Source organism: Python bivittatus, unplaced genomic scaffold (assembly GCF_059951505.1).
Source record: "Python bivittatus isolate LINGU-HERP-01145 unplaced genomic scaffold, Pbiv_v1 ctg000500_np1212, whole genome shotgun sequence".
NCBI classification, from domain to species: domain Eukaryota; kingdom Metazoa; phylum Chordata; class Lepidosauria; order Squamata; family Pythonidae; genus Python; species Python bivittatus.
The window spans coordinates 790891-817451 of record NW_028277079.1 but is presented as its reverse complement, the minus strand read 5'-3'; the positions used below and the strand labels follow the sequence as shown (position 1 = coordinate 817451).

Sequence of the window (26561 nt, the reverse complement as noted above, 5' to 3'; positions counted from 1 at the left end):
GACTAATCTGAATGTGGATTCAAAAATGACAGGCTACAAGAATGGTATGGAAAAAGATGCTACACTGAATGTACAAAAAGCCCCAGCTAATCTCTTAATAATTATAAAAGGGATATACAAATAACAAACCAAAAGAATGATCTGGGTAACTTTTTTTTACTGAATTTACAAGAGACTTTTGAAGAATTTTGTGAGAAGGGACAAAGAAAAAAATGAAAAGAAATCAAGTTCTAGGACATTATTTGAAGGGACTTAAAATCAGGATTGTTAAAAGTAAAAGGAAGGAATATAAAGTTGGTTTATCTGATCAAAGTTAAAATAGATATGTTGTTATTTCTGGTAACCCTTAATGGACGTCTGCTGATCAGGACTGAAACGATGAGGTTTTAAGGATTTGTTTATAGATAAGAGATGAGATATGGGAAGAAGAGATCATTTGCTGTATTTTAAGAGAAGCCAATAAGTTACAAAAATTGTTTATATTTGCAATGAAGGGGGAAGTCATTTCTTTATATGTTTCTTTTCTTTTTCTTTACTATATTTTTTCTTTTCTATTTTTCTTTCTATATTTCTTTCTTTTTTCTGCACTTTCTATTTTTATTCCTTTTTTCTAGTTTGTAGGAAAAAGTTTTTATATTTCTCATTGTGACATTTAATAAAATTATTATAAAAACAATAAAATGCTGAGGCCTGAAAAGCCATCCGCATTCAGTGTTCCTTTTAAAACAAGCTATGTTCAAAGAGGCCTGTATGTACATTTTGGTATAAGATGGGGGTGGTCTTTGGAGAAACCGATGGACTGGTGTGGAAGGAATATTTTCCCTTTAAGCCGACAGCATCCAAGAACAGCCGCAAGATGGGTCAAATGCGTTGCATTTCACGGCCCTTTATGTTGCAGGAGCATTAGGTGACCAGTAGCAGCTGAGACCAGATTAGCCTGTACCGGCTGTTCCAAGCTCCATCTGGCGCGCCCCTTATGCCCCTTCCTGGATTAAGAGGCCCTTCAGTCACTCATGCCCTGGTCACCTTGTGGCTTGACCACTGCCACATGGTCTACGTGGGGCTGCCCTTGAAAAGCGCCCAGAAACTTCAGCTGGTCTAGAATGCAGCAGCACAGGCAGTGCTCTGCTGCGCTGGTTGCTTCTGGGTGTAATTCAAGGCGCTAGCTATGAGCTACAAATCCCCACGTGGCATTCAGCCTGGTTACTGGATGGACTGCCTGTCTCCCGTGGTGCCAGCCCAGCCATTTTGACTTGGCAGGGTTGGGGCGCTCCGGGCCCCTCCGATCAAGCAGTGCCATCTACCGGGACGCTGGCCCCATGCCCTCCCCATTGCAGCACCTGTCCTCCGGAACGAGGTCCTCCTGAGATCGGTGGCTCCCACCCTGGCGGTGCTCGACTTCTTCTCCCTGGCTTTGGGCGGATGGAGCCCCTTGGTGGGTGGGAGATACGTGTTGCTGACCAGATGCCCCATCTTGTTTACTGGTTGTGTTGTTTTGTCCTGTAAGCCTCTTACAGACAACTGGAGCCGGGTGGCATCTAAGTTGAATAAAATAACAAACACCGAATCCAACTTCAAACGTCCCAGACAGATGTTAACTCATCTGGCGAAAGGGAGCCTGGCCCCGCTGGGTCACTGGTCCCGCTCTTACACTGTCCTCCCCGTGAGGAAGTCGTTCCTGACTTTCAGCTGGAATCTTCCTTTTTGCAGCTTGCATCTCTTCTTCTGTGTCTGTCCCTCTGCAATGGAAGAGAAAGTATGTCTCGACCTCAGCAGCTTCAGGATGTGCAGACTTAAACTCCCAGGATTCCTCAGCCAATATGCTGGCTGGGGAATTCTGGGGGTTGAAGTCCACACATCTCAAAGTCACTGAGGGTGAGAAGCACCGTTCCAAGGTATTTTCTATTCCAACTAGCTTTGCGTCCAGGGAGTCTGCAGGGAAGGGGTCAAAAAAATAAAAACGGCAAGTGCAACATTGCATTCCTAGCCTTGCCCTTTTTATGTACATTCTGGCTGCCATCTTGAGTTTTCTGACCCACCCACCCCCCGTGGACCATGTCACCTGCACACATGTCTTCCATCTCTTGATTCAAATCATTCATGAAACTCAGTTGGTTTATTTTTAGCAGATCTTCTGCAACCTATTCTTTTCAGGAAACGCTTGTGATATTGTTCAGTTGGCTTTCCTGTTGCAACATTTCAGACACCGTTGAAACCTTGGTTTATATGCAGAAATGGGGGTGTCCAGGAAACGGACCCTGACCGGTCTTGGTGGGTGGACGCCCCGCTACCCTGAGATGGGTTTCCTCACTATCAGCCACACCATCCGCCACGACCTTGTGCAAAACACCCCGCACGGCACCCGGGCATCACTGGCCCCGCGGCATCGTGGCCACACCCTGGTGGTGGAGACTGCCACGTGCTTCCTGCAGCTGCTGCTTTCTATAAAGAAGCAGCTGGGCAGCAGAGGGGCTCTGAGCGCTAAATGCTGATGCCACAGAGAGCCTGGAGCTGCTCTTCCTCCCGTCTCCGAGGATGAAGGCCGTCCTCACCTTCCTGTTACTCGTGGTCTCCGTCGCCCTGGCTGCTGGGGGTCCCAGTGAGTCTGTTCCCTTCCTGATGGTTCAGTGTGGCTTTTTCAGGCCCACCCTCTCTTGCAACCCAAGATCTTCAAGGAGACCCAACAGATTGTCTTAGGGGCTTTGTCCTGGCACAGATGGCTCTGCCCTCAGCCTCGGGGGCAGGCAGGGCAAGGGGAGACCAGCCCAAAGAGTTACACTGTCCCCCCACCTCTGTTTCAGATCCAGCCACTGAACTGACCCAGCCTAAGGATCAGTATGGTAAGTTTCTCTTCCCTCCCCTTTTCTGCATCGCAAAATCACCCCCAATCCACTTCCTGTCTCTCTGGCCACCGGCTCTGCCCTGCGTCCAGGTCCTTCGGCCACTTCATCCAGGGACAGCGGTGGCTCTTGGTGGCTTCTTCCCCCTCACCCCAGTGCTGCCGGGCCGATCCGGTTATGAGATAGGCAGAGACCGTGGAAGATGGACGCTGCTATCCCTGACGGCGGGTGGGGCTAAAGCGAGGCTCCCCCAGTCCTTCCCAAGACAGCGCTTGTGGGGATTAAAGAGAGGGCAGGCCCCCGCTCCCCATCAGAGGAGCCCAGCCATGCCTTCCATGGGGCACTGCTGGGCGCCCTGAGAACCAAAGGACATCCCTGCTGGGAGGATCATCGGGGACGTGGTGGGTCAGTCTGACCATCACACTTCCTGCTGGGTCTGTGGAGACCGCCCTGCCCTTTTTCAGCAACAGGAGGAAAGTGGCTTGCATTGACTCCTTCCAAGGTGCTCTTCAACTTCCCCCGTGGCCTAAAGACAAGGATTCCCCGGTGGCTTCTCGTCCAGATCCTCACTGATCCAACCCATGTAGCTTTTCAGAATCAGTGAAGGGACAAGGCCCAGCTCTCTGCCCTCACCTCCAGTTCCTTCTGTGCTGGGGGAGCAGGAAGTCCTAAGCGAGAGACAAGATAAACATTCTGAAAAATCCAGATTTTCAGTCTGCTCCATTTTCACCCCTGAGGTGAAAAGTCAACATTATGTCCTCCTTGGCTCAGGACAACATTTTTTAAAAAGACCACCTTGAGGAGGCAGAGGCACGGCCTCAGGTCCAAGATGCCACGTGGGCCAAGGAAGGTGTTTCTGGGGCTGAATATTTGCAGCATCTTCCGGCAGCTCCAGCCGTCCTGGAGATTGTATCAAGCCTGCCTCCGTTCCTGTTCTCATCACAGCAGTGGTGGTGGGAGGGTGCTAGGAGATGCCGTAGGTCACCAGAGGGCACTTCTCAGGGAAGGCTGCGTCGGTTCTCTTGCGCATGGCAGAGGGTTGGACCGGATGACCGCAGGGGTCCCTCCCAACTCCGCAGTTCCAAGATTCTCTCCTCCGTTACGTCCTTGCCTACAAGACGGGGGCAGAACAAGGGGGCCCTGTCCCTTTGCACCATCACACCCGGACAGCAGCAGTCCCCCTTCTTGCCCCATGACATGCCCGGATCGCATCCCAGCCTGGGAGCGAGAGGGGCTTCAGACGTTGTGGTGCCGAAGGGCTTTTCCCTCCTTGTTCGTTGGCCATCCCAGGGCAGCCGTGAGGTGAGTACCGTCCGGGAGGTGTCACCCCATTCCTCCCATGGCGGGGCACGAAGGCAAAGACGGGCAGGAGAGGGACTGGCAACGGGGCTGCAGATCTCATGCCACCAGAACCTTCCGGCCACTCCGGGATGGGTGGAGAGCACGCCACCCAACAGCGGGCATCGCTCATTCTCTTCCCTGTTTCCTTCCCCAGGGGAGCCTTGGCCACTCTACTGCTGTTTTGACTTCACGCACCGGGCCCTCCCTCTGAAAATACTGAAATCTTTTTATTACACCAACAGTAACTGCAGCAAGCCGGGAGTCATGTAAGTCCCCCAGGATTACAGCCACAGCTATTCTACTGGGCTCAGCTTTGCTAGAAACTGACCGGGACTAGATCCAGGGTTGACCGCAGGGGTTGGTGAAAAAAAGTCAAGATGGCGCCCACGATGGTGCAAGTGAAGCCCCATCTTGCCGCTCCTGCTGGGGACTCGCAGCTGGTTGGATGCCAAAGTGAACCTTCTTTGCTTCCTTCTCACGCTAAACCAGGATGATCAGAGGGCAGAGCTTTTCCCAGCCTCTGTCCAGACATTCAGAGTAGACATTTCTCCTTTGTAGATTTATCACGAAACAAGATAAAGAGATCTGTGCTGATCCGTCAGAAAAATGGGTCCAGGATCGCATCCGTGACCTCAGCCCACCCTGACCACGCTCCACGCGAGAGAGAGAGCAAGACTCAACTTTTGGGGAATGCCAATAATCAGTTTTGACAAAAGGTGAAACCAAATTAAAAGGAGTACATCGAAGCATGTGCAGTGTGCCTTACCTTTGTTACCACCAATCTGAATTAGGCTTCCGGGTCAGTGTTATCTGGCTTAAGGAAGCCCGGAAGGCTGAGGTCCACCTCGTGTCTCTTCCAGCAGGTGAGGCAGAGAAGTGCCAACTTCAGCCCACCTCACTGCAAGGTGGGGGCACCGTGGCAGCCCCTGGCCAAATCATCTCCATTCACACACATACCCCCACCTAGAGAGGAGTCTGGAGGAGGGAGGGGCTTGCGTCTGGGGATCTGAAACCCCACCCCAGCTAGGGGAGAGCAAGGAAGGGAGACTTCAGGGAGAGATCTTATGGCTGGTTGGGGAGCAATACAGAATCTTGGAAACTGCTAGAGGAGTCCCCCCCCATCTCATCCCGCCCCCATTTAATGTCCATTTAGGTGGAGTCTCTTGGAGTGGTCTGAAATGGCCTGCCCAGAGACTCCCTCCTGCCTCTCGATGGATCGATCATGGTGCCTCCTCTCCCAGAGGGTCTCACAGGGACATCCCAGAGGACCCCCCCCAGGTCACATGATTAAACTTGCAGGCCTGTGGAGGGGGGGGCAGCAGGGGGAGCTCCTTGGCTACTAACTCAAAGACACACCACAGATTTTCCATCTTCTCTTTCGAAGGATTGTTGGTGGTGATGGTGGTATAAGAGGAAAAAACGTGGTGGGGAATCATGGAAATTTGCAGTATCTGGACCACCCCATGCCCCCAGCATGTTCCTCTTTCTGGAATCCTTCCTAGTTGCCTAAACATTTACTTTAAAAAGAGATTCTGTAAAGCTCCGGGCTGGGACGGAGCAGATACCGTGAAGGTGCATCTTGAGGCAAAATTGCTCCCCTTTGTTCAGCATGAGAGAATTGAGGGGGGAGCATTACCCCCTAACCTGCCATCCGTTAGACGGGCAGTCAGGAAAGGGGAGCACTCTCGTGCCAACAGGGTCAGCGGGGAAAGAATGATTTCCTGAGCAGAGAAGACCCGGGCCCAAAGAGGTCAAAGCTCAGGGGGACCTTTCAGAGGCTCCGCTTGACCTCTGACCTGTTCGTGTGCCTTTCCCTCACAGAAGGAGCGAAGCCTCCGTCAAGCGCCCCCCGAATTCCCAGAATCTGGGGTTCCAGGAAAGGCGGGGGGGCGGTGGATGCCGGATGCAAATCAGGATTCTGACTGTGCCTCCGAACCCGTGGCGCGAGTCCCCTCGCCTGCGCCGGTTTCCAATTCTTCCTTCCTGGAGACCTTGGCCGAGGGCTCTGCCGGATGGATGACCCAGTCAGACAAGCGGCACTCCGGGGTGGTTTCCTCCGAGGAAGCCCGTGTGCTACGAGGGCTAGAATTCAACTCACTTGTTTCCGAGGCCGGGCGAGCCGGCTGGGCTGGATCTTCCTTCTGCCCGCTTGGAAAGGCAGCGCCCGGGGCTCTGCTCGGCTGTCCGGCGACGCGGGTGGGGCTGCCGCCGCCCAGGACGGCCGAGGGACCCCCCCGCAGCAGCCGCCCCGCCCTCCGAGCCAGCCAGCTGCACAGCGCAGGGAGGGGGCAGCTGCCGATTAGGCCGCAGAGCAGCCCCCGCCCTGCCCTGCCCTGCCCTGCCCTGCCCTGCCCTGCCCTGCCCTGCCCTGCGGGGCTCCTGCGCTCGTCCAGGAGGGACCAAAGGAAAAGGCGGGAATCGGGGCGCGCTCGCACCGCGGGAAGAGGCGCGCGGGGAAGGGCCCGAGTCTCGGGCAGGAGGCGAGCCTGGCCGCCCCCGCAGGAGGACTCAGACTCCGGGCGGGCCAAGGGGGCGCCAGGGCAGCCGGAGGATTTTACCCCCGCCCGGCTTGCCCTGGGGAGCCCGCCGGCCGCCGCTGGGCCGCGGAGTGGCGCGAGTGGCGGGCCCGGCGCGGGACCCCCGCCCGCTCCTCCACGCCGGCCTCCGGGCTGCCCGCTCCCGTGGGCGCAGAGCTGCGCCGGGCGCCCGGCGAAGAGGGCGCTGCACGATCTCCGGGGGGCGCCCGCTTGGGGAAGGCGGGCGCTCGGGAAGCACCGCCCTGCCCCTGCCCCTCCCCCCGCCGCTGCCCGTCACCGACCAGACCCTCCCCCCGCAAGGAGGGATTTGCCGGCTTTTGCTATGGCTGCGGCTGGGCGCCGAGACGCGGGCGCAGCTCCATCCGCCGCCGCCGCCGCCGCCCGCCGCCTCTCCCAGCCCAGGCGCGCCCGGCTCGCAGGCGGCCGGCCCGGGCGGAGGGGCCCCCGGCGCTCCCCCGCTGCCGCCGCGCCATCGCCGAGGAGGGGGGCGGCCGGGCCGGCGCCGCGCCGCTGAAGGCAGGCAGGAAGGCAGCCTCGCGCGGGGGCGCGGGGTCCATGAGGTGAGGGGCGGCGGGGCCGGCGGCGGCGGCGGGGCCGGGCTGCGCTCAGCGCGGGGGGGGGGTCGAAGTCCGCCGCGCATCCTGGGCGGGATGCTGCGCGCGGGGCGACGGCGTTCCCAGCTGGGCGCCCGCTCCCGCCCCGGCGCGTGCGGCGGCTGCGCTGCCCGGCGCGATGCTGGCCTGGAAGGGCTGCGGTGCTCCGCCGAGGACGTTGCCGGCCCGGCTCCCGAGGATCTGCGCCGCGGCGGGGGCGGCTTCGCACGCATCTCGCTCGCTCCTCCGCTCAGCATCCCGCTCGCGCTCTCACTCGCCCGCCGGCATCGCTGCGGGAGGGCTCCGGCCGGGCGGGAATCCTCGGGGGGCGCGGGCGGCGGGGGACCCCGGGCCCAGCCGCGCCGCTGCGGCGAGACCCCCGCGCCCCCCTCTCTTTTCGTCTGCGGGCGCTGAGGAGGCCCAGGGCCGTTTCGCGTTCCGGTCCACCCGGCCTCCTGGCCCAGAGGCCGCCGGGCCCCCCGCGGCGCACGCCAGTCCGCTGCCCGAGCCCTTCTTGGCCTCGTCAGCGGGGCCAGGCCCCGCCTTCCTGGGAGCTGGGCCGACCTGCCGGGCTCTGCTTCCTCCGGAGGGGCCCGTGGCCCCCAAGCCCCGCATGGAAGCGGAGCTGCTAAAAGCCGGGCTCAGTTCCTCCCCTGGAAAATGGGCGCAGGTGGCTGCGGCCGCGTCCGGAAGAGGGGGCCCGACCTGCCCTTTGCGGCAGGCCCCGCTCTCTGCCCCCAGCGCGCTCCCACCCCGGCCGTCGTCCTCCGCCTGCCTCGAGGACGGCTAAGCGGATAAGCCGATGAGAGCGGCCCTGCAGGGGCTTCCGCGCCGCGGCCAGTTGCAGGCGGCAGGGGGGCTCCCTCCCTCGCTGCTCCTCCCCCCGCAGGTCGCCTGGGTGGGGGCCTTGCCCCAGGCCCGGGGAGCCGGCCCTGTCCTCCGGGCGCGTTCTGGAGCCCTGGACCGGACTCGCCTTCTGCTGCCACGAGGGCGGGAGGCTTCCCGGTGCCAGAAGATCTCCGTGGGGCCCTTTCGCAGGAGCCTTGTGGGAGTCAGAGCCGCGCTCTTACAATGGCATGTGAAGCTGGCCCTTAAGGACAGGGCGCTGAACAGATGCTCATGAGACAGAAAAGTTGGTCCCTTCCGTTGGGAAGTCACAGCCCGAGAACTGGGTGGAAGCTTTCTGGAAATCCCCACTCGAAATCGGGGGGGGGGGGGGGGGAGGATTTCTGGCCCATGAGGCTCGGGCGCTCCAGCCTTGGAGCATTTCAAGAAAAGGGCGGACAGCCTTTGTCCGGGACGGTCAGAGGATTCCTGGCAGGGGGCTGGCCTAGAAGACCCCCCAGACCCGATGATTCTATAACTTAAATGAAGTTTCTAGACCTTAAGCCTAATCACCCCTGAAACTGTGATGGCTGCTGGGGGAGGGGGGAGGTGTAGAGCAGGATTGCCAAGAGAGAGTGAACTTCAAATATCATGCATAATTTATTCTGACTGGCAGAAATGGAACAGATTATGCAGCGTGGGCAAATATGTGTGAGTGCAAATGGCAGGCAGAGTGTGTACCAACTGCAGCATTTCAGTTTCTTTTGGCTTGGAATTTGAGCCCCCTTTTGGGAGGGCGTCATCAGTAACAAACACGGGCTGAACATTTGCAGGCCTGTCCTAGTCCACAGATCCTGGCCGGGCTGCAGAATTCCCTTTTGTATCGGTCTGTCCTTGCAGCCATCCACACGCTCCTATTTTAGAGGGATCGTGGACTGAGAAAAAGGTGCTGAAACAGCAGTTGTGACTTCTGGCCTGTCCGTAGGAGCTCCACCTGTGCCCCCCGCCCCCCACAACTTTGCTGAGATCAAAGCTGATCTTCTGGCAGGAGATCTAACTCCAGTCCTAAAAAACTGAGGAAATTGGGGGGGGGGGCTTTGCCCTACTGCTTTATTGCCCAAATAGCCTGCATTCATGCACAGCCTTCTTCCCTCCACATCCTCTAGAACCAATCCAGTTGTATATTTTGCATGCCTCATCCTTTGGGGCATGGCCACTGAGGCAGCCAGTGGGAGGTAATAATAGTTAAGCTGTTGGACTAGGAGTGGGGAGACCTGGGTTCAAGTCCATCCTCAGCTCTCTGCCTGTTCCAGCCTACCTCACAGGGATGTTCTTGTGGGGGAAAATAGTCCTTTCAAAGGAAGGATTGTGAAGCGGCGGGGGGGGGGGGCGGGTTGCATGCCTGCAGGGAGAAGAAGCAGTTCCTCCAGGACAGGCAGGAGGGCAGGCTGGTGCCGGCCCAGAAGAACAGGAATTCTTGGTCACAGCTCTCAATGGCACGTGCCCGCTGGCAGACTGGCACCTCCACCCCAGTGGCTGGAGAGGGTAGCAGAGGAGGAGAGGCCCTGTCCTCCATGTTCTGCTCCTGGGGTGTGGGGGACTGGGCTGACCACTGCCCGCCACAGGATGCTGCGCAGGACAGCCGCTTGGTCTGACCTTGGAACGTCCTTGGCGGCTGACGGTGACGCCTGAGGAGGTGTTTGCGAGGTGGGGGCGCCCACATGCTCTTGATATGCTGCCGGCTGGGAAGGCCTCAAGGTGTGTGTGGGGGGGATGCTCCAGCCTGTAAGTCGCTTTTCAGTGAGGAAAAGATGCCCCCCCCCACTCCTTTGGGGCTGCAGGTGCCGGGAGCCCATCCTGCTGCTTTCCAGTTCCTCAGCGTCTCGCTTAACACCTCCCTCCCCTTCAGCTGACATTCAGTTATATAAAAGCCAGCATTCTCCCCTCAAAGTAGGTCAGAGAAAACGGTTTCCCTGGTTGCTTCAACCAGCATTCAAGAGATTGGGGGGGGGGGGGGTTGCGCACAAGGCTCAGGAGCATTGCCCCGAATTTGACTGGGCGTTTAGGGGGGCTGCTTTAAAGAACGCACGTTTTTAAAAGGGCTGCAGGTCCAATCCTTTATTTGCTCCATTTGTAAAGGGGAAGGTTCCTCTGGGAGGGCCCCATTCATGGGTATTTGCTTATTTTTATCAGGGGGGTTGGCAGATCTTTCCAGAAATTAGCAGGGGGAGGGTGCAAGGAGGGGCCTTTGTGGCCAGCACCAATTTGCATTGGCCAAAGCTAGGAGCAATTGCCAGAGGGCAAAGTCTTGCTACAGACACCCCACTGGATGAGATCCGATGGGTGTCCTCTTTCCAGCGGTGCTCAGCGTACCTCTGGGAAGGTCTCGAGCACCCGTCAGGGTCTGACTGCGCCAAGCAGATCAAAATGAGCCTTCTGTGCTGGCGAGTACGTTCACGGAACTGTTTGGGGGCAGGCGCACCTGACGGGTGGGTGGGCCAGTTTTTCCACCTGGCCCTTTCGCAGGGGGTTCGCAGATGCAGAACCAAACATGGTTTTCTTCACTGACTCCAGAGGCACGGCTGAGATCTGCGCAGGCAAGAATCTGGGGCATCTTAAATGTGCCTGCGAGCATCAGATGGCCCAAGTATCCGCTGGCAGAGAGGGAGAATGAGAGAGAAAATAACCCACCATGTGGTGTCAGAAATTGGGCAGAATTGTTTGTACAGATTCTGGGATACAAGCAATGGATGATTAAAAAAAAAGAATGCAGTCGCAGTCATAGCAAACGAAGTTGCTCTTAATTAAAGAAGAAGTCAGTGTGCCTCCAGGTGGGTGTTGCACCCACATCTGGAGGGCCCCAGCATCTCCACCCCCAATTAAAGAGGCCTCTTCTCAGAGACGTCGTCGTAGGATCTTGGCCCTGGGAGCTCCCGTTGGAACTCCAGCTGGGCTCAGGGGAGACAGGCGGCCCTCGTCCCGCTGCTAAATCGCTCCGGCGCAAGGCGAGACCAGCTTTATTCATAGGGCAAAAGCGGGTTTAAGGCAGGCTTCCTGACAGGGGCGGCTCTATCGTCAGGTGGCACGAACGGGTGCCGTTTGGCCTAGGGGAGATCAAGAACGCTTGCCCACCTTTGTGGCAGAATTGTCCCAACGTGGATTTAGAGTGTTTCCCTTGATTGGCGGAGGTTGCGATCCCCCACGGCTCCCACGTCACACTTTCCTGAATGTTTCTCACACCCCCTCCGGTCAGCAGCAGGAGGGAAGTGCGCTAGAGCAAGGACCACGATGGAGGGCAGCCCGTGCAGACAACCATCCTTGGGCGCTTCAGTTGGCACGTTTAAAACATGCTCTTATTTGGAGAGGTGTTGGGGACATTGGGTGTGATTTGGAAGCATTTAGAGGAGAATTTAACCTTTCTCCAAAGGCCTGTTGAAACAGATTCCTGTTCTCTTAATAATCTTCATTATTTCTTCATTTTTATAAAGAAATATAGAGTATAAATATAAAGTATACATATTATTATGTCTTTAACAATGACTTTTTATATATTTATTGTTTTCATTCATTGTTGTACGCCGTCCAGAGTCACTTTTCGTGAGATGGGCGGCCATATAAATTAGATAAATAACTAAATAAATAAATCCCCAACGCTGCGCAGCGGCAAAGGCATCTCTAAAGTTTGATAACGTGCTTAACGTTTTTAGTTCCGCCGTCCCAGCATGAAAATCAATAGCCAGAAAGACTTGGTGCAGTGCCCTGGATCAATTTCAGGCTGCAGCAACTGCAGCGGCTTCGGCCGGACTCCTGAACTAGGCCTTGAAGGCTGCCGGGCGCTTTGGGGAGAACGAGGCTGCCCAAGGTTTCCCAGGCACGATGCCACCGGGCTCCGGGTTGCTTCCTAAGAGAGGTCGGTGGAGAACTTTATCCCAAGCCATTTTGGGGCAGTTAGCGACAGCTTTGCAGGGGGCGAAGCGGTTGTGCAGCATCAGGAGCGAAATGAGCAACGGAGCGAACACAAGGAGCCTCCCTTCCAGCTGCCTGGGAAGTGCAAAGTAATGTTTACCCAGTTAACGGGTACGAAATCTTCCCTGGCAAGGCAAGGAGAGGTGGTCCCCTCCCACTCTTCGCTTTAATTGCCCTGCCCTCCCTTCCCCTCCACCCCACAGCATTTCTGAGCATTCGCCCAGGCACCCTGCAGGCCCTACTTTAAACACCCTTTAAATCAAAGTTACAGACTTTCTAAATTCCCTGCTTTGCTGAGTTCTCCCACCCTAATAGGGAGCGATGGTATCCTGTGTTTAGTAACCACAATGCAGGTGATTATTTGCACTTAATTACAGGTTTCGTGAAACCAGTTAAGGCCATTTCTTATCCCCAGAGAGCAAGTGTTTTGAAAACATCTGCTAAAAAGCTGATGGATGCATTGCGGACCGTTTCCCTTCCTTCAGCATTTGCACTGAAACTGGATATTGCTCGGTTGCAGAAAAATTTAGCTCTGGAGTGAGGCCCGGAGCAAATCTCAAAATGGCAAAAAAAACCCACTTCCCCTAAACGACAGCCCTTTAAAAAAAGGGATTTGCAGATGTGTGAAACTCCTGCAGACTTGCTCACAGCAGCCAGTATATTTGAGGGGTCAGCAGGAGATGGGGGGGTAAGAAAGTAGGAGAGAATCATTACTGCTTATGTCCCCCCCCGAAGAAAAGCATCATGGGAGATCCACAGCTTACTACTTCTGTTTTGGTTCCTTTTGCTGACAAGTTTATTTGCTGTTTAAGAAAAAGATGAAGGGGAGGAAGGAGCCTGGGCTGAGGGTGGAGAGGGGCTCTCGTGACGGGACAAACTCTGCAGGTTGGGAGTCCTGCCTGGAAGCAGCCCAGCTGCAGCCCCCTTCCACAGCTGGAGAGGAGTGAGGAAGCTGCTCCAGGCAGACATTGTGGGAGCGGCTTCTGTTCCCACTTGGGTAACTGGGGAGTGACCCACATCTGGAAGACAGTCGGGATGGCCCTCAGGAGGAGGGGTCCATGGGGGGAGAGATGCCGTCGTCTCCCCTTCAAGCTGCGCGTGGGGAGGACCCCAAAGCCTGATACTGTGCATGGGAAGAAAGGGGGAGGCCCAGGAGCATCATTTCCTCCCCTCTCTCTGGACGCGCTGGATGTCAGCTCCCCAGACCCCCAGGCCCAAGACGGCCCTCAGCCCCAGGGGCCTTCCTGAGACCCACCCAGAGCTCCGAGTGCGATCCCAGCGGGCTCTCTGAGCCCGGCCTCTCTCTTCCCCTGGATGCAAATGGCGCGTGGGTGGGAGGTGGCGTTTAATAGGAGCACTTGCATCTTAATTAGGGTCCTTCTGTAACCAGAGGAAACAGGAAGGCTTCTGTTCCAATAAAAGTGAGCATTTTCCTGCCAGATTTGCCTCCATGGGGTCTGAAGCCCCCCTTTAGAAGGCTGGGGAGTGGGAGGGAGACTTATGCAACCCAACCCCTTTCTGACTCAACCGGTTCAACCGGCGTTACGCAATCAGCAACGCCTTTCTTCCAATCACCCCCCCCCAAAAAAAGTGGTACCCAAGCCTGCCCTGGTCTCCGTGGTTACCAGCATCCGCCCCCTCTTCCTCTTTCACTCTGTTCTCTTTTCACGATGGTCCCCTGCAGTTCAGGGGGTTTCGTTCCATTTTCCGCCCGGTTCAGAAGGAGCCCCTGACAGGAGAGCGGCTGGCAGAGCAGCCGCCACGACAGCCGCTTTGCCAGCTCTGAGTTTCTTCCGTCGGTTGGTTGCAGCTCCCACGAAATCACGTCCAGCGCGGGGCCTCTTCGGCGGATTGGCGGTCAGGCTTGCAGCTGGCTTTGAAGGGGAAGGAGATGAATTTGTGAAGGGGAAAAGGGAAGAGATGCATTCTGCTGATTCCTTGATTCAAGGAGATTCCGTTGCTGGCTAGGAGTTAGGGGAGCCGGTCTGCCACCGAAGGCCGGGTGTCCAGGATGGACCACAGGAGGACTGTTAATGTCAAGCCTACCTGCAGGCTTTCCAGAGGTCAATGAGGGTGGTTCATTGGCAGGGAAAGGGTGATAAATGCTTTGGTCCAACCACAGGCCCTTGCTTAACCTTTCAGTTTTTACCCATCCATTCTGCCAGTTGCTCAGCACGGTGCTTGGCTGGGCCCAGAGAGGCTCCGAGTCTTTCCCACAGAGGCTTCATGCGAATGCAATTCTTTCCACCCAGAACCTCCTGGATCCAATGCCCTTTTAAAGGTTGGGCCAATTTGAGCGGGGGAACGCTTAATGAAACCTATTACTCTTCGTGCTAAATAGAAATGTGGGAGAGCAGAAGCCTCTGCAGGGGGCCAAGCTGGCAGTCTCAGCTGTGCAATTGAAACCCCCCACCCACCTTTTCTAATGCATCACACATAACCAAGGAGCAGAACTCTGATCACACGGGCCCATCTCCAGTGGTGGCGGAACCCAGCGCGGCGGCTCGTCCGTGGCACATTCTCACAGGTCTTTAGGGTTGCCAATGCTCCACCCGCCCCCTCCTTTCCCTGCCCAGATCAAAACCGCACCCAGCCCGCAGCTCCAGAGCACGCGGCAGGAAAAGTTAGCAGTTGCTCCGAGGGTGGTGAAGAAGGTTCTTATAATACTTCTGGGGCTATCTGTGGTTCAAGAGTCTGGGAACACAGACAGACAAATGTAGCTTGTACCTTTGATTGCTCTCTTTCCGAAACAAAAGTTTTAGATCCTTCACTCACCCGAAGCCTCTCGCGCACCTCCATGCACAAAGTCTGCCTCGCTGGCTGACTTTGAGGCCAGAAGGATCAAGGAGAGACCCTGCTGTGCTCGGTGCCTTGTTGTGGGGGGTGGCTCTGAAGGACTACAGTTCCCATCCCCTTTTATAAGCTCCAGCATGGCTTCGCCAATCTCACTTTGACCCTCTCCTCATACATCCTGGTGCTTTTTCAAGCCTCATCCCATTTGCATGGAAACCAGCCCTTGTTCTGAGAACCGTCTCTTGCCGTGTCATCTTAGAAATTCCGGTATTTTCCCAAACATTGCATCCGTTGGGATCTGCCAAAACAACCACCCAACGGCTTCTGTGGCTGCTTTGAGTGGATCTCCTGTCTTTCACATGTGTAAATCACCCTATCTCAGTGTTTCTCAACCTTGGCAGCTTGAAGAGGTGTGGACTGGGGAATTCTGGGAGTTGAAGTCCACACCTCTTCAAGCTCCCAAGGTTGAGAAACGCCACCCTATCTATATTTCTGTATCTCTCTCTGTAGCTTCTGGTGGGGGAACAGTAGCTCGCTGGGAATTAAGGGGCGTCACGGTTTCATCCTATTTGGGACTCCTGAGATGTGGATCTTCAGATGTTGGGTTGAAACCCTCTACGGGGAATTGCACCCAAGGACCTTTGCCTTTTAGATGACTATATACAATGCGTTGGTTTTAGGAGCTCTCCAGGTCCTGGGGCTCAGCAACGATCTAGGAGTGCCCCAGCTCAGTGGTGGGAGAGCATTTCCCAAAAAGCCTGCGCAGAAAGTCTCAGCCTGATCCTCCTCGCACGGGAGGGCCGGCATGCTGGCTGGGGAATTCTGGGAATTGAAGTCCACACTTCTTAAAGTGGCTGAGATGGAGAAACACTGCTCTAAACCCAGGTGAACAACCAAGCCCCAACGTTCATGGGGCGTGCCTCGCCTAACCCAAGACACTGAGCCAGGAAGGAACGCGTGGCCTTCGTTCAGGGAGCACTGCCAAGACAGGGGCTGGATCCCCACAAACTCTGAGGGAGAAGCTCCCCCCGCCTACATTCGCGTTCACCCGTCTTGGGTGAACCGAAGATGATGGACCGAGTAAGCCACGGCCAAGGGCTTGCGCAATACCCTGCCAGCTCAAGTCTCCCCTTCTCCTTCCCCTGGTCATTTTTATCCACACTCTCTTGACCAGGAGAATTTGGGGGCGGCTTTGCTTGTGCCTCTGGCTCTCCCAGTCCTGGGGCCATACACCAAGAGAGGTATAAGATGGTGGGATTAGGCCAGGGGTCACAGTCAGGGTCTTGAGCAAAGTTCTTGCTTTTCCCATTCTGGAAATGTGCGTTTTTTTAAGTGGTCGGACGCTCTTAACCGCTCCTTTATTCCTGTTTTTGCAAAGAGAAATGTTCTGTCATCCCTTGGCGAGCGCAGGGTAGCAGAGCCAAAGTCTCCCTTTGCTTTGCTTGTGCCTCCTAATGTAGGCACCAATTAGGTTAACAGCCTGCTAATTAAATAAGGAGGTTTCCAGAATGGCTGGATGCAGCCCGGGGGGATTCTGCAGGAAGAGGGCTTGGGCAGCCTCCCAGACAGAGCTCCTGCCTGGACAGACACGCCGTCAGCACACCTGGACTCACAGCCTGCGGCCTCGCCTGGACCAGCCTTCTTCCAGGGTGGGGGTGGCAAGGGCTGAAGGCCCCCCGGAGAAGCAAAGCAACAAAACCGGGGAGAACGTTGTGTGTCCCGCCTCTTGCCTTTCCCACAGAGCTTCGCCTTCGCTGCCTGTCTCCTCCTCCATCGAAGTCTGCTTACGTCTTGGTGCAACGGCTCCGTGCCAGTTTCAGACAGAGTGGAAGAAGTTGGTCTATATAGCAATACCAAAGATCATATTTGTTCTTGAGTTCACACCTGAGGCATAAATGACCAGGCTGAACCTATATTTTGGACACATGAAGGAAGACTGAGCTCCCTTGAGAAGTCTATAATACTGGGAAAGGTGGAAGGAAAGAGAAGAGGAGGAGGACCAGCAGCCAAGAGGATGGACTCAGTTACAGTGGTGATGGGGGTACCATGAAGACAGGAGGAACAGGTTGGGGACAGATACGCCTGGGGAAAATCCATATACGTGATTGGTAAAAGTTGACAGCAACTTGATGATACATAATCAATCCATCAGTCAATCAATCCTCTATTGTTACATGAAGAAGGAAGTAAAATCAACCGAGGGAGAAGATTCTAGTTTGACTGGACTTCTTGAGGTTGGAGGGATTTTGAGGTCCTCGAGATCTTAGATTTTGAACCTTGAAGAAGGAAATCATCTCCTTTGTATAATAAGTGAGCAAATCAAGGAGAAGCTGCTACGTCTTCCGCCTGAGATGTTCGTTTTTCAGGTTACGGGTGGGCAGCGAGGACGTTGGAACCGACTGTTGATTTCTGTGCGATTTGCAGTCGGCGGGGGAAGATGTTCTGGCCCCCAGTTGTCCTAAAATGCCGCAAATGAAAAGCTCCCTTCCATCACCCGTTCTGTGATTTAAGCAATGCTTGTAGGAAAGCCAGGAGTGGGTTTCAAGGGAAAGAGGCAGAGCTCCGTGCAAGTCTGCAAGCCGAACCTGGGGCCACGGACGTCCTTGGAAGTTTCTTGGTTCCCAGCAGAAGCTTCGTGCTGCTCAGGCTCTGCGCCCAGCGCCAGAGGACCTCTGCCTCTCTTCCAAGCACCCTGTGGCTGCTGAGAGGCGCATTATGATGGCGCAGCCTGGGTGGACGGCGGTCTGTGTCACCAGATGCATTGTGACGGTAGATACTCCCCCCACCTGGCAGATGGTGAGACCTCCCCTCCCTGCTTGAAATGGTGCAATCATTGGAGCCCGCTGGACCTACAAGGTGTGCAGCGAAGTGCCAAGAAGTAGGTGCCTGAGCCAGGGGGGGCCCCCTAGCAACCCTGCTTATCTCGGCCTCACCCTTGTCTGGCCCCTCCCATGAATAATTCGCTTTTGCTGCTATCTCAGTGTTTTAGATTTAAAAAACGTGGAGCCGAGAAAGAGTTCTACGTGCGAAGACATTCCCGTCTGATGTTAGTTTCAGCAGAGGCGTTGCTTTGGAGATCCAAGCGTAATTTAGGCCTCCCGCAGTAAAGAGGCACGGGGGGTGTCCCGTCTTTTCTCTCTCCCACAGCTACTCTGGTCGTTTTACAAATAATGCCATCACTGCATACCTGTCCTCCGCTCCATTTTTTCCTCTCTTAACCAGCGAGCCTGCTCAGTTTCCACTGGATGGTTTAGAAAGCTCCCCCGCGATAACCCCAGGTTTACTCCCTGAAGACTTTTCCTCCCTGCCCCGTCCTCTTATGCAGTGTTCCTCAACCTCGGCAGCTTGAAGATGGGTGGACTCCGACTCCACTTCAGCTGGGAGTTGAAGTCCAGGTTGAGGAACACCGCTCTTATGCAGGCTGCCCTTAAGGCTACGTAACGCCAGGGGCCCTCATTCTGCGCCTTGGGAAGAGGAAGTGAATCCACCCCAGCTTCCTGGGTTAGGAATGTGGGGCGACCAACCAAGACACCCTCCAGGTGCTGTTTTCTGCCCAAGCAATGGCTTATTTGGAATCCAGGGCACTGCCAGGTCCAGTGCAAAGTTTGGTGCTGCCGGCTGTGTTCATGGGTGCTGCTGGAAAAAGACACAGACTGTTTACAGAAAAAGCCACTTTTCTGTATAAAATTGACGATTTCATGGGTTGCAATAGGGTCAGGCTGTGAGACTGACTGGTAAGGGGAGGCTGGAGAGAAGGAAAGGGAAGGGCCCTCTTTATCTCAGCTAGACTGGGCTGGAATGGAGTATCCTTGTTTGTACATGCAAAACCACTGGAATTAAAAGTTCCCAGATGTAGAGATAAAGAGGGTGGCCTTGAGGGAGAGAGCTGAGATCTGTTAGCAAAGCAATGAGGAGGGAAACTTGGCTTAAGCCCAAGCAATGAGGGAGGAATGTGTAAACCTCCCAGACAGACACTCCCCTATTTCACATGAGTATAGGAAGTGGGGGGGGGGGAAGGTAACTCATAATCAGTCTTGCAAGATTCTGTTGCTATAGCCCATCTTAATAAAAGTAGTTTTAATGTGGGGTTGATTTCTTGATCTGATCTACATCTGGGGCTGATACCACCCCAACACTGCACAGTCTTGTATCCTGGTGGGAGTGAGGATATACTGCCACATTTTGCTGCAGTCCCTGCTTATAAACAGTCGTGCAAGGGGAACCCCTCATGGATGCAACCCCGTCCCCTCCACAGCCTGTACTTGCAGCTTCATTCTCTCGGGCACATTCTGCTTCTTGTAATGGATGCAACGCCAAACGCAGCCCAACCTTGGTCTGCCAGCCATTGAAGGGGAAGGAGGAGCAGGGGCGGGGGGGGGAGGCTGGTGGCACCGGCGTCCCCTTGTGGTCAGAGGCTCTGCCACCGAGACATCAGGAGGTTGGAAGCTGCTTTGCCTCTGCCCAGCACAAACCGCCCTAAAGCAGCAGCACTAGCCGACCTGCCGGGGGTGTTGGAAGCTTTCTTTTTCCTTTGGGATCTGCTGCCCCTAACGAACAGCTGCCTGTCCCTTTCTTTCCTCGGACCACAGGAATCACCATGTTGACCAGCATCGCCGACGGGCTTCTCTGCTGCCTGCTGGGCAAGGCGCCCAACGCGGTGGGTCCTCTGGAGTCTGTCGAGTCCAGCAACGGCTTCAGTTTTGTGGAGGTGAAGCCTGGGCGGGTCCTGCGGGTGAAGCACATTGCCCCCTCCCGGCCCCCCGGGACAGAGGAGGAGCCCAAGAAGACGGGCACCGTCCACTGCAAGCGCCGCATCGCCGTCTACCGCAACGGACAGATGGTCATCGAGAACCTGGGTGACGTCGTGCACCCCGACATCCTGCAATGCCAGAACGGCGCCGAGCCCCAGAGCACTGTGGAGGTGGAGGTCTTGGATGGGAACGCAGCTGTGACCCCCACGGCCAACCCTCCCGGCGGCACGGGTCTCAAACGCCGCCGGCCAAAGCCCAAAAAAGTGGTCAACATCGACTGCACCAAATCCATCGGCAGCTGCAAGGGGACCCACAGCGACGTGGTCCTCTTCTTTGTCCACGGGGTGGGGGGCTCTTCGGACATCTGGAAGGAGCAGGTAGACTTCTTCACCAAGCTGGGCTACGAGGTGGTGGCCCCAGACCTTGCCGGCCACGGGGCCAGCTCGGCCCCCCAGATTGCTGCTGCCTACACGTTCTACGCCTTGGCGGAAGACCTGCGCAGCGTGTTCAAGCGTTACGCCAAGAAGAGGAACGTCCTGGTCGGGCACTCTTATGGGTGAGAGGGAACGACCTGGAAAAGGGGGCGGTTTCCTGCAGAGTCTCCTCTCTCTCCCTCCCCAGACCAGCAGATTTCACCTGCAGGGGTCAAAAAAGTCAAGATGGGGGCCACAACAGCTCTGCCCATACATTATACATACATCACAGGATCGATGATGTTTTGGGGAGCCACTTTGTTAGTTGACTGGGAATGGTATTTTTTACATATATCTTCTATTTATCTTGTATTTTAATTTTTGTTAGCTGCCCAGAGCCGCACTGATGAGATGGGCAGCCATATAGATCTAAATAAATAAATAATAAAAGGGGTGGGGTGATTATGCAATCACGACTACTCCCTTCCTGACTTTTTTGACTCCCGCTCTGGGTTCCCCTGCCAGTAGGGAACGCGGTTTCCGCCCCCACCCTGGTTATTTGCTCACTCAGCTACCCGAATTGGTGTATAGAGTGCTTCTGAACATGGAGGCTCTCTCTGCTTCCCTACAAGAGAGGGACAAGGCCTCTTGGAAGCCCTACAAGTCCTGGCCCGTGGCCACTTCCAGACCTCGTGGCCAAAAGTTCCAGAAACCCTTCGGGCGTTGCCACGCGCCTCCCTTCTTCTCACTCGGGTTGCTGCTCCGGTTGTTCTCTGATTCAGGGTCTCCTTTTGCACCTTCCTGGCTCACGAGTACCCGGATCTGGTGCACAAGGTCATCATGATCAACGGGGGCGGCCCCACTGCTCTGCAGCCCAGCCTGTGCTCCATCTTCAACATGCCCCCCTGCGTCCTGCGGTGTCTCTCGCCCTGCCTGGCCTGGAGCTTCCTCAAGTGAGCATTCCTGCGGGGGGGGGTGACCCGGGTTCATCTGTTTGGCCCACTGGGGGTCTGATTTAGTCCCCCCACTGCCTTGGCCAGCACTTTGCTCCTGGGGAGGCCGGGCTCCATCCTCGCCCTCCCCTACAAGCCTGGGAAAAGATGCTGTTTTGCCCCCCACCGCGCTGACCCACAGGCCTTTGCCCCACAGAGCCGGCTTCGCTCACCAAGGCGCCAAGGAGAAGCAGCTGCTGAAGGAGGGGAACGCCTTCAACGTCTCCTCCTTCGTCCTGAGGGCCATGATGAGCGGCCAGTACTGGCCCGAGGGGGACGAAGTCTACCACGCCGAGCTGACGGTGCCCGTGCTCTTGGTGCACGGGATGCATGACAAGTTTGTCCCCGTGGAGGAGGACCAGCGGATGGCGGAGGTACGGCTTGCGTGCCCAGCCCAGCCCAGCCCCACGCCCCAGCCAGCATTCTCCTCCCTCCTCCATCACCATCCTTGTGCCCGAACGCTATTGTTTCTAGCCCCTCAGAATGGGGAGGGTCCCCTCCGGCACCCTCGAATGCTGCTCAGTCAACCCAGAGAACGGTTAGAAAGCGTGCAAGGGGGCTCCAGGGTGCCATTCAGGCCGACGTCCTGCGGTCCCCAGAAGTGGCAAGGCTGGCTTGACGGAAATAAGGGAGGGATGGGCGAGGGAGGGGGGCCTGTGAGGAAACCCGGAGGTCCCTGTAGCCTGACTGCACCCATGTTTGGTGAGACGGGGGGGCAGGTGGCAGTCAGTGCCGCACTGGACTCAGGGGAGGCGAAGATCATGGAGTTTGGCCGGTCTGCACAATCTCCTTGTGAAGTACAACAGCCCTCACCAATCTCTCCCCCCATTAAATTATAGTTCTTGTGATTTCCAGCCAAGGCTTTCGGGGGGGGGCTGCCAGCTGGTCAGGACTTCTGAGTTGTAGATCAGAACAGCTGGAGGGGAAGCCGCGGTGCTGCAGCGGTTCAGAGCAGGAGTCGCCGATGCCAGCCTCGGGGGCACCGCGGCCTCCCTTCAGCCCGGCTGCAGGCGGGGCGAGGGCAGCTGCCGCAGAGTAACAGCACTTTGAGTTTGCACGAGGAAGGTGCAAGTTGAACACATGCACGCGCACCACACGCACCACGCGCAGTGTCCTCTGCAGGTAAAGGGGGAATGGGGGGCAGCCCAGCGTGGCTGGAGACCGGAAGGGCAGCCCCGACGCACCGGGCGGGAGCTCCGCAAGGGCGTCTCGGCCCCGCCGCCTGCCCTGAGTCCTCACCTGCTTCGTCCCCAGATCCTGCTGCTCGCCTTCCTGAAGGTGATCGACGAGGGCAGCCACATGGTGATGCTCGAGTGTCCGGAGACGGTCAACACCCTTCTGCACGAGTTCCTGCTCTGGGAGCCGGAGCCCGCTCCCTCCGAGGAGGGGCCCCCGGTGGGAAAGAAATAATCGGCAAATGCAGAGGAGTCCATCCTGCGGGCCCGGGGCCCACGGTCTGGCAGCTTTCCCCCAAGGAGGTCTTCTTCTGGGCAGCAGCGGACAGTGGTCACAGAGCAGGGGAAACGTTCCTCCATTTCCCAGCCTTGGGGGGGCCTGGGAGGGGGGCCCGTGGCTGGAATGCGGGGAACCCTCTGACCAGAGGACTGGCCAGCATCCAGCACCCCCTCGGCTGCTTCCACATCGGCGTCCCACCAAAACTGCAGGCAGGGAAGAGAGGTGGACGTGCATTGCTGTTGTTCTTCCTGGTGCAGGACGATGGGTCTGGGAATCTCAGCGAAAGGATGCTGGGGCTTCTTTCCTGCTGCCTTGACTGTGCCGGGGGGTGCCCTCTTCTCCCCACAGGCTCTCCAAGCCAGCGTGGGGGTAAAAGGGGCGCACGTGTGGACCACCGAGTTCTGCCCTGGAGACGTCTTCTGCCCAACCAGCGCCGCGTCTGGAAGGAGTTTGCAGGCTGAATTCCCGCAGGCCGCTAACGGGTGGAGAAGCTCCTGGGCCGAAGCCCTCCAGTGGCTGGGCTTGGAGCCGGGGGGCTGGGCGGCTCCACCACCCACATGCTCCTCTTGTCCTGTACCAGAACCTTCCCCAGCCTGTGCCCCCCAGGAACGGGGGCTGCAATCCCGAGAACTCTGGGGCTGAATGTGGCTGGAGGACCCCAGAGGGGGGACGGCTGTTTGCCCTTCCCCAAGTCTGTTCTTTTGAGCGCAGGAGATTCTGGAGATCAGCCCAGGTTCGGGGATCCAGACCTCTGCCCCCGCCCTTGTGTCTCCAATGCAGTTTGTAAATAAACTTTGCAAAATTGATATCCCCCCCCAGGTATTGCAGGGTAAACAAGGCCATCTCTCAGTTTAAGCACTTGGAGAGTTGGCAATGGTCATTGCAAGGAAAGTGCAGCGTTAAGTGGTCAATTTTCCCATCTCCGCTTTCGAGTCTTTTTAAGCCTTCTCCTCCACCCTGGAGGGGATCAGAGGGGTGGGAATTTCACACGGGAGCAGCTTTTCTCTGTCCCTTCCCGTTGGGCAGAAACGAACAGTCCGGGCTCGGCTCCACACCCCACCAGGCCAGCCCTGGTTGATCTCTGGGGGAACCCCTGAGAGCCTGTCTGAAAAGCCCCCGGTTAAATTGGGGACCCTGAGGAGCTGCTGCCAGCCGGGGGCCGGTCTGATCCAGAAGGAGCAGAGTCCTGACTGAGGACACGGTCGGCTGCCCACTTCTGGACTCTGTGGCCGCTCAGCCCCTCGGAGGCTTGTAACGTGAAGAGGTGGAGAGCAGGGTCTCCTTGGAGCCGAGCCCCCCGTGTTTCGGCCAAAGATGGCACTACCCCCTCCCCGGTTGATTCCCTCCCGCCTGGCTGATCGGCCTCCCACAAGAGTCAAATTCCCTTCACGGTGGCCGAGTTCAGACCGGCAGCCGCCCCCAGGGCAGCCTTTGTCCGCAGGCTGGGCTCCTTTCATGTTGCGACTTTTCGGATGGCTTTATCGCACAGGCGCCCGGCCGTTTAGGCTGCGCACCGTCCAGCCCAGGGAAGGGGGCATCCAGCCGAGGAAATGGGTTGTGCGGGCCGGGCGCAGCCTTTGTGTCTTCCTTGCCGGCTGAGGCACGGGGGCTCCGGAGCTCTCAAAATGCAAGAGAGACAACCAACTGCCATGGGGGGGGGGGGTTGGCATGGAAGGAGCCTCCCCTTATTTTTTCCCCCCAGACCCCAAAGGCAATTTAAAGTGCAAAGGAGTGCCTGCGCCACCTCTGTGCCAGTCAGAGGGCATCAAATGAATGGGCTGGAAAGGGAGGGTGGCACTCTGAGGATGCCCTTACAAGCATGCCTTGGGCAGGGATGGCAGGGCTTGGCTATTTCTCTTACCCAAGTGGCCCCTTTGCCACAAAAGGACGGGAAAAGGCCCACTTTCATGGCACCCATCTCTCCCCCAGCTGCCAAGAACTAGAAGGGGCTGGTGGGATCCCGTCTTGGACTCCCGGTGCCAAACCGGCCTTCGCTGCTGTACGGGAAAGCGACGAACCCGGTCAGCAGCCAAACGCGTTCCTCGTCTCTGTGCTGCGTTACGAAGGCTGCACGTTACGGCCCCGTTTTCTCCCACCGCAATGAAAGAGGAAGAGCCTCTTTGTGGACGTTGGAGGCTCCGGGATGAAACCAGTTGGCTGGGTCAGCTCAGTTGGACCCAGCACAAGTCCCTGGGGGTGTCTGTGTGCACGTGTGTGTGTGCAAGACTACACTACCCATACACAGTTCCCTTGCATCAGTTTCCTTTCTTGAGAGGCTCCTTGGTCAGTCAGAGTGAAACTGGAGGAAAAGCAAAGACCAAAAAACCCCATTTTGAACTATTTTGGAAGCAAAGCCTCATTGCACAGAAGCAGTGTTTCTCAACCTTGGCTGCTTTAAGCTGTGTTGGACTTCAACTCCCAGAATTCCCCAGCCAGCATAGAATTCTGGGAGTTGAAGTCCAACACAGCTTAAAGCGGCCAAGGTTGAGAAACACTGCTCTGAGCAGTAGAAAGCGTTGAAGCAAAACCAAGGAATACATTCAGCCTCTCCAAGATTTTTCCTGCCCCCCCCCCCCGCAAGTCTGCCTTGAAAGTCCACCTGCACCTGGAGCTGGACGGTCTCGGGGTCAAGTCCGAAACGGTTTTGTCTCAAGCCAATCTGAAAAGCCGCAAGGCAAGACAAAGGCTGCTAGAAGTCAGCAATCTGGAGGGCAACGCTCCCCCCTACCCAGTGCCACCTCCATCCGAGGGTCCCTCCCTCTGTCTGCCCTCTTCCCATCCCTGCCAAAGTGCACGGCTGGGGGATGGGGCGAGCCCCTGGCAAGGTTGGCAGCCTCGCCCGAGCCTGTAGGGTGATGAAACACTTCTCTCTCCATGCCCCATACCCAACCCCCCTCCCCCCGTTTTCTGCCAAAATGTGTTCAAGCCCCAGCTCGGATTGGCAGCGGGGCGGGCTTTGAATCCTCTTCTTCAGGGACAGTTAACCAGCTTGAAGTCGTAGCGGGGCCTCTTTGAAAGGGGGGTGGCGAATCCCAGAGACACCCCAGCCGTTCTCCTTCCTGGGAAGATGCCACTGGACTGCACTGTGTTGTTCTGTCCAAGTCCTAAATAAAGGGTCTTGTGTCCTCCTGTCTCCGAGTCCACCCATCGGGACTGATGCGGCCCGGGAGGGACACTGAGTCTTCCCTCCCAGAGGGCAATCTTCTGTGCCCGGGGTCAAACTGGCTGGGGCAATGTGGGCGATGCCTCCCCAGGTAAGAGCTCTGAACACCAAGGGCCCTTTGTGACAAGAGCAGAGTCTTCGGAGGAAGACCCCACAGGGATGCTGGCAAGGCCACGTCTGCACTGCCCCCTTCCTCTCCAGCAACTCTGATCTACTGACCAGCGTGGCTGGACCACAGAGGCCTCAAATCAAATGGGGGCAGTTCCAAGGCCCCAACGGGTGGCAAACGGGGCGTTTTGCACCAGGAAAATACAGCCCGGCTTTGCATCCCCTGGCGAGAGAGAAAGGGGGCAGGACGACGGAGCTCTGCTCAAGCCCCTCTTCGCCCCTCACCCATCACACAAAGCAGTTCGGGGGATGAGAGATTCAGAGCATGTTTGTCAGCCCTGCAGAGGGAAAACTCAATCCAGTGAACAGATCATTCCAGAGTTAGCCTCTGGTACCAGTTAGGGGACTGGGGGTTGTGTGTGTGGGGGGAGGTCACACGCCACACTGATGGCTTGCTTCCAATTTGGCGCTACGTGCGAATCCAGGCAAGCCACGGCATTGCACTGTGACCCCTAAGATCACGTGAAAGGTCGGAGGGCAAAATGGTGGGGAATGGAAATGGCGCTGGGGCTGCTTTTCCCCAGGAAATCAAAGCTGGCTTGGAGCACTTCCCTGAACAGCTCCAGCCACGTGCGGACCTGGGAAACCAGAGTGGTCAAGCGGCACAGTCCACCAGAGCTTCAGGGCTTCCTGGCCCCAAGGCTCGAATTTCCTCCCACCTATTAAACCCGGCACGGCCTTGCTTTTCTTAAAGCAAGGGAAGGAAAAAAAATGACCAGGAAGC

At 56.6% G+C, this 26561-nt stretch overlaps 2 protein-coding genes across 2 annotated transcripts; both read left to right on the top strand.

The window, feature by feature from the left end:
• Window positions 1–2441: 2441 nt before the first annotated feature.
• LOC103052947 (C-C motif chemokine 3-like) lies at window positions 2442–4927 on the top strand. The gene is made up of 4 exons (XM_007440952.3): window positions 2442–2599; window positions 2802–2840; window positions 4336–4447; window positions 4740–4927. The coding sequence occupies exons 1-4, from the start codon at window positions 2536–2538 to the stop codon at window positions 4825–4827; spliced, it is 303 nt and encodes a 100-aa protein (XP_007441014.1). The 5' UTR covers window positions 2442–2535; the 3' UTR covers window positions 4828–4927.
• Window positions 4928–7034: 2107 nt separating this feature from the next.
• On the top strand, window positions 7035–24889 carry ABHD8 (abhydrolase domain containing 8). Its single transcript, XM_088147368.1, has 5 exons — window positions 7035–7278; window positions 19485–20202; window positions 20842–21012; window positions 21209–21425; window positions 22306–24889. The coding sequence occupies exons 2-5, from the start codon at window positions 19493–19495 to the stop codon at window positions 22459–22461; spliced, it is 1254 nt and encodes a 417-aa protein (XP_088003494.1). The 5' UTR covers window positions 7035–7278; window positions 19485–19492; the 3' UTR covers window positions 22462–24889.
• The last annotated feature ends 1672 nt before the right edge of the window (window positions 24890–26561 follow it).

Excerpts from the sequence above, each read along its gene's own strand:
- LOC103052947 (XM_007440952.3), top strand. The coding sequence starts at position 2,536 with ATGAAGGCCGTCCTCACCTTCCTGTTACTCGTGGTCTCCGTCGCCCTG. Across the intron at positions 2,600-2,801 it reads CCTGGCTGCTGGGGGTCCCA|ATCCAGCCACTGAACTGACC; the intron begins GTGAGTCTGTTC and ends CCTCTGTTTCAG. Across the intron at positions 4,448-4,739 it reads TGCAGCAAGCCGGGAGTCAT|ATTTATCACGAAACAAGATA; the intron begins GTAAGTCCCCCA and ends TCTCCTTTGTAG.
- ABHD8 (XM_088147368.1), top strand. The coding sequence starts at position 19,493 with ATGTTGACCAGCATCGCCGACGGGCTTCTCTGCTGCCTGCTGGGCAAG. Across the intron at positions 21,013-21,208 it reads CTGGCCTGGAGCTTCCTCAA|AGCCGGCTTCGCTCACCAAG; the intron begins GTGAGCATTCCT and ends TTTGCCCCACAG. Across the intron at positions 21,426-22,305 it reads AGGACCAGCGGATGGCGGAG|ATCCTGCTGCTCGCCTTCCT; the intron begins GTACGGCTTGCG and ends CTTCGTCCCCAG.